The sequence below is a fragment of the Vombatus ursinus genome, unplaced genomic scaffold (assembly GCF_900497805.2).
Source record: "Vombatus ursinus unplaced genomic scaffold, bare-nosed wombat genome assembly UNPS02014810.1, whole genome shotgun sequence".
Classification (NCBI taxonomy): domain Eukaryota; kingdom Metazoa; phylum Chordata; class Mammalia; order Diprotodontia; family Vombatidae; genus Vombatus; species Vombatus ursinus.
Genome location: NW_020954588.1, coordinates 3,201,277 through 3,214,675, shown reverse-complemented (window position 1 = coordinate 3,214,675; position 13,399 = coordinate 3,201,277). Strand labels below are relative to the sequence as shown.

At 37.2% G+C, this 13,399-nt stretch overlaps 1 protein-coding gene across 4 annotated transcripts in view; it reads left to right on the top strand.

The window, feature by feature from the left end:
- COL4A4 (collagen type IV alpha 4 chain) overlaps positions 1 to 13,399 on the top strand; it is a 149,794-nt gene that overhangs the window by 51,988 nt on the left and 84,407 nt on the right. For all 4 annotated transcript variants that reach the window (XM_027875990.1, XM_027875991.1, XM_027875989.1 and 1 more), the window contains 9 exons: positions 33 to 113; positions 824 to 877; positions 1,160 to 1,219; positions 4,122 to 4,166; positions 4,502 to 4,555; positions 6,055 to 6,124; positions 6,871 to 6,975; positions 10,286 to 10,450; positions 11,581 to 11,670. In XM_027875990.1, the coding sequence (XP_027731791.1) occupies positions 33 to 113; positions 824 to 877; positions 1,160 to 1,219; positions 4,122 to 4,166; positions 4,502 to 4,555; positions 6,055 to 6,124; positions 6,871 to 6,975; positions 10,286 to 10,450; positions 11,581 to 11,670 (724 nt within the window). The remainder of the gene's footprint in view (positions 1 to 32; positions 114 to 823; positions 878 to 1,159; positions 1,220 to 4,121; positions 4,167 to 4,501; positions 4,556 to 6,054; positions 6,125 to 6,870; positions 6,976 to 10,285; positions 10,451 to 11,580; positions 11,671 to 13,399) is intronic.

Genomic DNA, 13,399 nt, shown 5'->3' with positions numbered 1-13,399 from the left:
CTGATTGCCTTGGTATCATTTGACTTTTATAGGGTGAAGTTGGTCTTCAAGGGTCTCCAGGACCAACCTTGCTGGTTGGGCCTCCTGGTTCATGTCTTGTTAAGGGAGAAAAGGTATGTGTATTGAAATCTAGAGTTCCTTGTGCTGCTCATAGCACTGAAATAAATGGGAATGTGATATTGTAATACCTCTCCCATGGTACCATGTTCACATTAATAGTGTCTCCAGTTCATGGGGCTATGAGTATCAACCCAAGTTAAAGTGTCCAGTCTACATTTTGTGACCATAAGAAAAAAAAAAGCAGCAAAAATTCACCCTTGAATTTGCTGTTGTAGCTGTTATTTTTAAAACGTGTTAGTATTTTCAAGCACCCTATTAAATTATATTCCTTTCTTCGGAAAGGGTCAGTCCATTCTCAGGGGCTGCATGTCTAGCTTGTCCATCAGCTGCCATGTTTAAACAGACCACATATTTTCTCCTTGATATTCTCTGATACAATAGAACCAGCTTTAATGTTACTAGTACTTTTTGTAAGTGTCCTGTGGATTTTATATGTGCATTGGAGTCAGAAGTAAAACTCTTTATTTTAAAAACAGAAGAATGGAACTGATAAAAGAATAAATGTCTTTTTAAGTTCAATTCATTCCAATTCAATTCATTAAGCATTTATTATGTACATAATTCAAACCAGGTACTGTTCAAGGCACTGGAAATTCATGAAAATAGAACAATACCTTCCTCCAAGGAGGTTGCCTTTTACTTTGTCAAATGAGCTGAAATTCAATCTTTAAATAGTAAGAGCTTAACCTTTGTGATTTTTTAGGGCATGAAAGGAATGCCTGGAGTCATTGGTCCCTCTGGACCATATGGAGCCAAGGTAGGCAATCCTCCTTCTCTCTTTCTCTCTCTCTCTCTTTTTTTTTTAATAATATGGTATTTTTCTTTTACTCTGTTATTTCTCATTCCTTTGCATGTAAGATTCTCTCATTAGAATGATTGCTATGATCACACAGGTTCTCCTTTCTCTAGTGATTGTCTAAGTCATCTTTGAGTTGATTTTGCAAACAATGACATGTCTCTTTTTTTTTTCCACATTGCTAAAAATTGGATGTTTCATCTTTATGTTTCATGTGTATCTCCAAAACGTCACCATGTAAAGGGTGAACCTGGTATTGGGGTGAAGGGTGAAAAGGGTATTTCTGGATTTCCAGGACCTCAGGTAAGAATTATTCAAAATTGATGATTTTTTAAAAATATTTTTTATTGATTTAATTAAATATTTCCCAATTACTTCAACCCAATTATTTTAACATTCATTTAAAAAAAATTTAAGTTCCTAATTCTCTCCCTCCCATCTCTCCCTCACTTGAGAAGGCAAGCAATTTTATGTTGATTATACACGTGAAGTCATGCAAAACATATTTCCATATTAGTTATGTAACCAAAGAAAACAGACAAAAAAACCAAGAAAAATAAAGTTTAAAAAAAGTGTGCTTCAACAGAGTTCATCAGTTTTCCTCCTGGAGATGGTTAGCATTTTTTATCATGGGTCCTTTGGAATTGTCTTGATCAGAGTAGCTAAATCTTTCACAGTTGATCATCATTACAATATTGTTGTTACTATGTACAATGTAATCCTGGTTTTGTTCACTTCATTTTGTATCATTTCATATAGGTCTCCCTAGGCTTTTCTGAAACTATCTTGCTTTTTCTATCTTATAGGGCAATAGTTTTCCATCACAATCGTATACCACAACTTATTTGGCCATTCCCCATTTGATGGGCACACCCTTAATTTCCAGTTCTTTGCCACCACAAAAAAAATTGCTACAAATATTTTTGTACAAATAGTCCTATTCCCTTTTCCTTGATCTCTTTGGGCTACACATCTAGTAGTGGTATTGCTGGATCAAAACACATTCACAGTTTTATAGCCCTTTGGACATAGTTCCAAATATTTACCTAGAATGTTTGGACTAGTTCACAGTTCCACCAAAAGTGCATTGGTGTCCCAATTTTTCTACATCCCCTCCAGCATTTGTCATTTTCCTTTTCTCTCATGTTAGCCAATCTGATAGGTGTGAGGTGGTATCTCAGAGTTGTTTTAATCTGCATTTCTCTAATCAGCAATGATTTCAAGAATTTTCTCATGTGACTATGGGTAGCTTTGAGTTCTTCTTCTGCCTGTTCTTGTCCTTTGACCATTTATCAGCTGAGGAATGGCTCTTATTTTTATAAATTTGGCTGAGTCCCCTGTATATTTGAGAAATGAGGCCTTCATCAGAAAAACTTCCTGGCACCCATAAAGAAAATGGTATCCAGAATTCTGCCATCCAGAATATGGCATCCATAATTCTTTTTTGCAGTTTCCTATTTTTCTTCTAATTTTGGCTGCATTAGTTTTGTTTGTACAAAAGCTTTTTAATTTCATATAATCAAAATTATCAATTTTGCTTCCTGTGATCCATTCTATCTCTTATTTGGTCATAAATAGATCTGACAGGTACATCTTCCCATGCTCCCCTAATTTACTTATGATATCACCTTTTGTGTCTAAATCATTTATCCATTTTGACCTTATCTTGGTATATGGAGAAAGATGTTGGTCTATGCCTAATTTCTGCAAAACTGCTTTCCAGTTTTCCAGCAATTTTTGTCAAATGGTAAATTCTTACCCCAAAAGCGTAGATCTTTGGGTTTATCAAACTCTAAATTGCCATGATGATTTCCTACTTTGTATCATGTACCTAATCTATTCCACTGATCCACCACTCTATTTCTTAGCCAGTACCACATTGTTTTGATGATTACCACATGGTAATATAGTTTAAAATCTGGTACTGCTAGGCTGCCTTCCTTCGCCTTTTTTTCATTGATTCCCTTGATATTCTTAAACTTTTGTTCTTCCAGATGAATTTTATTATTATTTTTTCTAGCTCTACAAAATAATTCTTTGGTAGTTTGATTGGCATGGCCCTGAATAAGGAAATTAACTTAGGTAGAATTGTCATTTTTATTATGTTGGCTCAGTCTGCCCATGAGCAATTAATACTTCTCCAATTGTTTAGATCTGTCTTTATTTGTGTGAAAAGTGTTTTGGAATTGTGTTCATATAGTTCCTGAAATTGTCTTGGCAAGTATACTCCCAAATATTTTATATTGTCTACAGTTCCCTTCTATCTCTTCCTGATGGTTCAGAACAAATTATTTATCTTCCTAGCTACCTACGGAATATTTCTCTTTCACATTTCATAGAAGATTCTTATAAGGAATGTTTAGGTTGCTCAAAACAGGAAATTACGTGAACCAAGAACAGTAGTGCTTTGATAAGAAAAGTTGCAAGATAGTCAACATTTCCTGGAAAATCAATCCCAATGCTTATGCTTAAAAAATAGACAAAGAAGAGTGAATGATTAAAGGAAATACTGGGGATTACTAGTCATTTCCTGGCCACTTTAGTGCCAACATAATAATAACTTGGAATTGTTACTTTAAGCCTGTTGGGTAAAATGAGATGTCAATCTTAGGGGAACAGCTAGAAGAAGGTGAGGCAGAAGGCCAAAAAAATCATCGCACCAGTCACTAATTAGCACCTCCATTGATACTGTCAGCACCAAGGCCAAGCTTCAGTTGGCATAAGAATTAGATTGCCCTTCACTCTAGATTTAAGGAGGGAGCATAATGAGGCCCTAGTGCCATGGTGACTTGCACTGCCTCTACCTAAAGGATGCCAGCCTCTTTCTGGGCAAATTACAAGGCGTCTGTTTCCAAGATGCTTGAGTGTAATTACTATTAAATTGACAAAAATCAAGTGGAACACACGGTTGGGGTGCTCTGAATAATGGGATCCAGTATAAAGGACTGACATTTGGGTGGTTATTGAGAATAGCTTAATTGGAGCCTAACAAAAATGGTATACAGAAACAGAATCGATTTTATATCTATTTAGTATCTTTCTTTCAAGCTACCTTGGCAAACATAAGCACATAGTTTAAACACTAATATTCACAACTCCATTGTGAAGTAGGGAAAGATAATTGGTTCACTCACATTTATTTTTGCTTATTTTTTTTTGTGTGTGTGTCTATGTGTTTGTGTGTGTATGTGTTTGAATCTCCAAGGGTGGCCCTGGTTCCCATGGACTTCCAGGTTTTTCAGGAGTAAAGGTAAACATATCAAGATAGCAAACAAGTTAGGCAAAACAGAATTCAACATTGTTCCCAATGTATAACTTCCTGTCCTTTTATTTGAAGATCAAAATTATGCCACAAGAAAATGTACATGTAATTAGGAAAGAGGACATTTTCACGAATGATGGGCATGCTCAGTTTATAGATAGAAATACTAGAGCTGGCAAGTCAACTATAACCCCAAATTGCAGAATGGTACAGTATATTCATTAAAATAGGCAGCACACACTGACATCAGACATACTTTTAAACAAACTATCCTGTCATTGAATCAGATTTTACAAAGAAGACCTGTCCGTGGTTGTTTTTAGGGAGAACCTGGAGCAATTGGTGTCTGTGGGCAGTTTGGAGTTCTTGGCAGTAAGGTAATAAAATAAGGACTTCTAATGGGCAAAACTCTCAATTTTCTGACTCCTACAGTGCCTTTGAATGCATGTGTCAAGAAATATTTCAGACATATAACTTTTGAAAGGTAAAATAGATTCCCTTATTTATTAATGTATTTTAAAGAACATTTTTGTAATGCTCATGTTAAAGGTTGAGAAATAATTCTCTTAAAGGGGGGAGGGTCAATATGCACATTTCAATTATTTCATGAAGGTGATTTTATTTATTTTTGTGGTCTAGACCTGTGATTTCACTGGCATAGGGAAATACTGATGAAGAAACTTCCTCTACCAATGCAGTTGGACAACTGTTCTGCAGCTTATAATCTTAGAGACTTGTCTGGGCCACTGAGATGTTCAGTGACTTGCCCAGGGTCACACAACCAATATGTGTCAGAGGCAGGACTTGAACCCAGGTCTTCCTGACTCTGAGGTAGGCTCCCTACTCCCTAATTCTGGCAGCCTCACTAGTTATTTTCTTTCTGACTCTCCCTAGCACCTCAATACATAATAAGTCAAACATATTGTCTAACTGATTGACTACTTCAATTATCCAGTTGAAAATTAAAATGAAGGAGGCAACATGGCATCTTAGAGCTATAAAGGATTGTAGAGATCAATCATCTCTGGTTGAGAATAAAGGAGTTCACTCATTCCATGGATGAGGAAGCTATGACTTAGAGACCGTAAGTAATTTGCCTAAGGTCATGCAGTTAGTGATAGAGAACCTAGAAAGGGTCATATGGTTGCTTTCAATGGACTTCTTTCAAAGCAGATTCTCTTCAGTCTTCCCCAAGTAGGCTCAGTTGTATTGGTTAGGAAAAAAGGAGTAGGGCAACCTTTAATGTCAAAGGACAATCTACAGCCATGTCTTCTTACTCAATGAATAAACTTATTCATTATTTATTGTTAGGCATTTGTATTGGATTATTAGGTTATAATTCAGTGCCCTGGCCTTCTAATTTACCAAATGGACCTAATGAACTGAAAGTTCCTGAACCTCCAAGTGTGTCTAACTCAAAGCTTTGAGGTGGTTGTCCCATTTGTTAGGGGTACAGCAGGGTGATAGACCAAGGGCTGACCTTGGCTTCAGGAAGACCCAGGTTCAAATTTTTTCTTTGATACATACTAGCTATGTGACCCTGGGCAAGTCACAGCCTCCCAGTGCCCCAAGCAAATCACTAAGACTATAAAATACAGATGAGATGTCAATTTGCATCAGTGAAAGGAATTTCTTCCTTGGGAGTTCCCTAAACCGATTCAGTTATAGGTCCCGTTTTTAAAAAGCATTTTTGTTATTCCTAAGATTCCACTAGGGGTTATTTATTTCTCTTGCTGTTATATGATCTTTATTTTTTTAAATTTGAAAGCGCTTATTGCCCTTATAATATGTATTTAATATTCAGCAATATGAGAAAAGTACTAATAATTCTAAGGAAAGTGAATGAATGAATGAATGAATGAATGAATGATTTCAGGGAGATCCTGGAGAGCGTGGGAAGCCAGGACCACCAGGTGTTTTGGTAACTCCACCCGTTCCATGCAAAGGTTTGTGCTGCCTTCATTTACTCTGTAAATGACATTGGGGATATACTAGAGGAGAAGACTCTGCCTCATTGACCTTATAGCTCATTTATTTTGGGCTAACTATATATATATTATCCCGAGCCTATGATTACCTATAGAGAGATGCAAAGGAGTAGCTCTATCATGTCCTGGACATTTATTGTATAAACTATTATTATATAAATATAAATTATTATCATATAAATATAAATTAATTTGTTATATTTATTAATTGCAAACTTATCTCTCATAAAAGTAGCCATGATGATGTATGCTCCAGCCAAATAATGGCTTCAAGGAGAAGTGGCCAGAATAAATATATCTTTTAATCACTATTTCAGTGGGCCTGATGTGGGTATTTCAGGCAATGGTGCAGACAAAGGCCATCATACTCCTTCATCTTGTATCTTCTCTGTGCTTTACTATAAATCCTCCATTAACAGGCTGAATGCCTTCTTCTATGTCTTTTAATAATCTGTGGGTAATAGTGCCACATTCAGATTGTCCATCTATTAGTGTACAGACAGTGGTCTACAAAAGGTTGATATGTATGTCATAAATGGAAGTTCTGAGCTTCAAAAATTCAAACTGTTCATTAAAAAAAGTGGATTTGAATCCAAGATATCCCATTTTCATCTTGGGAAAAATGACAAAGCAGCACAAATTTCAGAGGTATAAAAATCTTAATTGTTTAGTAAGCATGACCTATTTTGCATGTTCTTTAACAGGACCTCCAGGGGACCCAGGATTCCCAGGACACTGGGGAGAAAAGGGGTCAGTGGGACTGCCTGGTCCATCGGGACCTTCTGGCAGACCAGGGGAAGACAGAATGGGTAGGAATTCACCCCTTTTCTATGAAAATTTCTTTTTTTTTCAGGAGAGGTTGAGTGCACAATATGAGTCTATACCATAATAAGAAGTGATCTAAACTTTCTAGGATGAGAGTGGGTGAACTTTTAGATGTGGTAATGCCAAATTTTCAGTTATACAGTTATGCAGTTATGGAGTCATTCCTGACAAAAGATGTATAAAGGTCAAGCTTGCAGCAGAGGTATAGTTGGAGGACTCCAACCCTTGGGATCCTAGCAACAGAGTGTACCAAACAGTTAAGAAGATGGGGAGACAGCCCAGGGCAGGGAAAAGAGCCCTGGATTTGGAGTCAGAGAACCTCATTTCAAATCTTGGCTGGGCTGCTTACAACCTGTGTCATAAGAGTTTAAGTGACTTGATTAAGTCACTTAAACATCCTAGGTTTCATTTTTCCTCACCTGTAAAATGAGGAGGTTGACTAGCTGACCTCCAAGGTCTCCCAGCTCTAAATCTATGATTCTATCATTTTCTGCACTTTGAGGTTGGCTCTCCCCACTGGGATTGCACCTTACACAATTCTCTCCTTGGTTAAGTTTTATTATTGCTGTTGTCCTGTCATTTCTGACTCTTTGTGACCCCATTTCGGGTTTTCTTGGCAAAGACGCTAGAGTGGTTTGCCATTTCCTTCTACAGCTCGTTTGACATATGAGGAAGCTGAGGTAAACGGGATTAAATTACTTGCTCAGGGTCACACAGCTATAAGTGCTATGAGTCTTCCTGATTGCAGGCCTGGCACTCTATCCACTGTACCACCTGCCTGTAGTTATGACTCTCCTTTAAAAGCTAAAAAGTCTGAAGGCTCATATTTTAAGCTGCTTTTTAACCATCAATTTATAAGTGAGATTTAGCTGAAAACTACTTGAGAACAAGACTGAGACACAGAAAAGGAGGGAAATGTTGGGTTTGGAGAGATCAAGGTAGAGGAAAGGTGCTCTGACTAAGGAGAGGGGTTGGGTATCAAAGACATACTGCACCTGTTTCACAGTTTTGCTAATGGTTGATGCTGACACAGCTCAGAACCATGTTATAGGCTAACTTTGCTATGCATTCTTTAGATGAGTGACTCCATGTTGATTAAAATTTTTCTACCTTGGTAATTTGAGATATTCCATAAAAAGACAAGTATAAATGATTAAGGGATTTCTGTAGGCAGATGACTGCACCATGCAACTGTCCTTACAAGAAGACAAACATTGTGTAGGCAAGCAGTTTTCAACCTCTTTGATCTCAGGACCCTTTACACTCTTATAAATTATTGAGAGCTTTTGATTAGGTGGGGTATAGCTATCTGTATTTACTCTTAGAAATTAAAAAATAGTAACATTTAAAAATATTTATTTAAAATAATGATATTAAACTCGTATGTTAGCATAAATAACATTTTAATGAAAAATGACAATATTTTCCGAAACAAAAAAAGTTAATGAGAAGAATGACTTTGTTTTATATATTTTTGCAAATCACTTTTATGTCTGGCTTTATAGAAGGCAGCTGGACTCTCCTATCTGCTTCTGCATTCAATCTGTTGAGAATGCTGTTTTGGTTGAAGTATATGAAGAAAATTTGGCTTCATGAAGATAGGTGGTTGGAAAAGAGAGGAATATAGGCAACTAACATCTTAATATTATTGTGAAAATAGTCATTACCTTGTGTACCCCCAGAAAAGGTCTCAGGGGTGCTTGGACCACACTTAAAGAACTGCAGGTATAGCCTATTCTGTTCTTGTCTTATGGTAAGACAATGCCATATGATTTCACTGGAGAAATAATGCTGGATGTGAAATCCCAAGACCTGAGTTCACATCCTGCCATAGTTTTTACACCTTTGTGACCTTAGACGTTACTTAAATTATCTTGATTTCAATGTTTGTATGTTTGTTTGTTTAATTTGGAATATAGGCTAGAAGGATCTTTATGACCTTTATAGCCCCTTCAAGCATGGAATCCATGCTTCTATACGATATTATGAGGCAAGAGGTCACCTATTAGTCCATATGAGGTTACCTCTAATTTATCCAGAAATCCATCTCATCAGCTCAGGTCTGAGTATTCATTTGATTCTTCTCCGTGAGTGTGTGCTCATGTTTAAAGGATAAACAGGAATAGCCAGAAAACAGTAATCTCAAGCAAATAGTTGTTCAGGAGAGAAACTCTAGACAATACTCTGTCTAATCTTAGTACTTTTTAGTTCACATTGTCGATATTTTCCGTGAACTCTATTCTGATATCACATTCAGCTCCTGGTCAAGATTAACCAGCAGCCCCTCCCTTTCTGAGTGATAGCAAGTACTAAAGAACAGAGTTCCAGTTAGACCTTGGGCACTGAGGCTGGGCTGCTCATGATTCAGTTTGCTAAGAGGATTGTTGATGACATAAAAGCAACAGCTCTATAGATTATTGAAAGAGATTAGAAGGGAAAAAATTCTTTAGGGAGACATAGTAGCACAATTTAAAATAAGGTAGCATTATTTTAATGTAATTAAAATGTAAATTAATTAATTTTAATTAAAATTAAATTTAAGATAGAGAGTGGACCTGTGATTTTATTGGTATAGGGAACTTTCAGGTGAGAAAACTCTCTTCTACCAATGCAGGCTGGCACTAACCTGCAATTTATAGTCCTAGAGCACTGAGAGGTTGTGACTTGCCCAGGGTCACGCAGCCAGAATGTGTCAGAAGTGGGACTTGAACCGAGGTCTTCCTGGCTGTAAGGCCAACTCTTTGCAGATGACATAGAAAATTCTGCTATCCCCTGAGATGCAGAAGCTTCCTCTGATGAATTCTGAGTTTGGGTGATGCATAGAACTTTGATTATGTTGTTCTGTCCCGCAAAAACTTCAAAGGCTCCTTGTTGTTGGCAATTTTATAATGTAAAGTCTTGAAGAGTTATCTGGGGCAGAAAAAGGTACATATTTTGCCCAAGGTCACAGAGCTAGTGTGTGCCAAAGGCAGAACTTGAACCCAAGCTGGCCCTCTATTACATCATGCTGCTGCTTCTCCCATCCCATGAGACACCTTATATTCCCCCCAATAATTCCAAAGTTGGAGAAAAAGTGAGAACAAGGACTTGCTGTTTATACCTGAATTTTGCCTCCTACTTCCATTTATGTTTATTTGAATGAAGTCATTCCATTTTTATTTTATTTTAATTTACCCTCAAAAAATGGAATAACTTTTACTTTACATTTCCATATATTTTACATACTATAATTGTCTCAAATTGTATGCTCTAAGTAAAGTGTATACATTGCATAATTCTTGATTTCATTTGCAGGAATAACAGGACCTCCTGGGCCTCCAGGGTTGCCAGGTGAGCAAGGCCTTCAAGGTGAAGCTGGAATTCCTGGAAGAGGTGATTCTCCTGCAGGAAGACCAGGGACTCCAGGACACCCAGGAATACCAGGAGTCCCAGGGCAGCAGGGTCAACCTGGATCAGATGGTACAAAAGGCACTGTTTCTATGTTATTTAGTATTTACATAACACTTTACACTGGTCAAATTATTTATAAAATACATAATATATATTTGCATGATTTCAACAACCTTATGAAATATGTTGTTTTTGTTACTGCTATTTTAAAGTCAGCTTCAATCTATAAGCTAAATTTATAAACGAAATCTGTAACTAAATTTGATTTTGGTGATGCTTAGTTAAGAAAATGTCAATTGACAATTTTAATATTTCATTTTTAATATCTGGTACAATAACAAAAATAGAATTTTCAAGGTTCTACTTTATCTTTTTCTCCTGAAGTGATGATTAACGATTGAAGAAACATTAAACTATTTGTTGAACTTTGATTTTCAATCCTTTTCAGTTTCTAAGAAATGGCTCAGATCACATAGAGGGACAGAGAGACAAACAGAAAGAGACAGATGGATAGAGAATGAAAGATGAAGTAAGAGACAGACTTGGGAAAGAAACAAGGAAAGATAGAAAATGACAGAAAGAGAGGTAGCTGGAGGAAGGAAGAGAGAAAAAGAGAGAGGCAGGTAGATAGAAGCGAGAGAGGCAGAGAAGGACAAATAGAAAAAGACAGACAGATTAAGAGAGAGACAGGGAAAGACAGACAGATGGAGAAAAAGAGATGGACAGATACAGATTGCAAAAGATTCAGAGAAAGGGAAAGGCAGACAAGTAGAGAAAGAGGAAGAGACAAACAGATGAGAAATGATAGACCAATCAAAACAGATGGATAGATAAATAAAGACTGGGAGATGGAGGAGGAGAGATGGAATACAGAGACAGGCAAGTAGAGGAAATGAGACAGACATACAGACAGGAGAGAGATGGGGAAGGGGGACACAGATAAAGAAAGAGAGAAAAAAGAAACAAACCTATGGACAAAAAGGAAAAGAGAAACAGATGGAGGAAGAGGAAGATAGATGGAGAAAGGGGAATAGATTGATGGAGAGAGACAGAAGAAAAGAGATAAATAGATGGAAAGAGACAGATTGACACATAGAAAGATTGACAGAGAAATTGGAAGACAGAATGGCAGAGAGAGTTCTCTGCCTTCATCACTTGAAAGATTTATAAACTTTTCACATTTCCTCTCCCCCATCAAGCCATACATTGTAGCATTGGCCCTCCTGGACCACAAGGAATGAAAGGTCAATCAGGATCTCCAGGAAGAAGAGGTACAAAAGGAGAAAAAGGCAAGTCTATATCAAGAATGGAATTTCAAAAAAAAAAAAAAAAAGCATTGCCAAACTTGGCTTCCTTTAATTTCCCAGATAACTTTGAAGGTGCAGGAGGTGGAAACCCTTCTCAGACAGGATGCCCAACTTGGCATTTGCTCTCAATTCTAGACATTCTTTAGCTTATATGTATTCACACGTCTTTATCTGCATCTGGTATGAATAAAACCCATTAGACAACAAAGATTAAAGGAGACGTGCATTTGGAAAGAGCCTAGTCACCTGGAGAGAATGTGGCCACAAAATTGCCACCTTCCCTCTCTTAGGCCAGCAGAGTTCCCAGATCCAAACAAAGAGGAGGAGATGGGTGCCAGTCAGTATATTTTTCCCCACAAACCTTGTCCTCTCTTAAATTCTCTAGTTGGGACAAAGGCCCCGTATTCCCTTGGCTTGATCTGCCAGGTGTCTTTACTTATGCTTCGTTTAAATACCTATGAGCATGTTGATGGGCAACTGAGGAATTTATAGATTAAGCAAAACATTTATGATTTCATATAACTGAGAACACACCAACACAGATTGTGTCCTGGAGAACTGATTTAGATATAGAATTTAAGTGACAAATTCAGAGTAAGTGAATATCAGAGGCAGAATTTAACCATAAATGTCTTCCTCACTCTGAGTCCAACATTCTGGCTATTTATCATACCATGTGACTCTTAATTAACAATCGATAATATTTAAGGCTCTTAAGGACCTCTGCCAACATATGACACAATTTTATTTTTAATTTATTTCTTTGGCATAAAGCTATAACCAAACTTAACCTTACATTATTAGGATGGTGCTTTGGAAAAATCATTGGGTTGAGAGCCAGAGGTATTTGGTTCAAATTCTAACTCTTTGACCCTTAACCTTCTCTGAGCCTTAGTTTCCTCATCTATAAAATGAGGGGTTGGATTAGATGATCTAAGATCTCTTCCAGCTCTGGAAACTATGAGTCTATGATTCACCTGAGTTTACCTTAGACACACTGATCCTTTTTCCTAATATTTTTGATCTGGTAGCAGAAGCTTGAAAACTTGCCAGTATGAGCTCATTAAGCCTCAAAGCATCCCGTAAATGGATATGAAATACTCTGAAGCTGCTACAAGTCACAGGGGAATAAAGGTTATTGATGGCTCAATGAATCTGAATTCAATACCTTTGACTTCTGTTTTCAGTCCAAAAGAATAGCCATATCTATTTGTCTATATACGCACATGTACATATGTATGTGCACATGGAATATTCACAAAATTTCAACACTTTATAGCTAGAAAGGACCTTAGAGATCAAGGAAATGCTAACTTCTGGACCTTATGTGTCTTATGGACCAGCAACAGATTTACATGGGGAAGAAAGCTGGAAAGGGCAGCTAACTCATTGCACAACAAAAGCAATTACCAAAAAGATGAAGTACAGTCATGGATTGAGTCTAATAAGTGAATGGAAAGTTTATAATCTCTGTCCATATCTTCTAAGTGGCTGTCCCCAATGCCTGGTTTCCTTCAAGACTAAACTCAAATCTTCCCTTTTGCAAGAAGCTTTTGCTGATACTGCCTGCCTTACCCCAATAGTGCCTTCCCTCTGAGATTACCTTCCATTTATGAGAGAGAAAGAGAGAAAGGGAGCGGGGAGAGAGAGAGAGAGAGAGAGAGAGAGAGAGAGAGAGAGAGAGAGAGAGAGAGAGAGAGAGAGAGAGAGA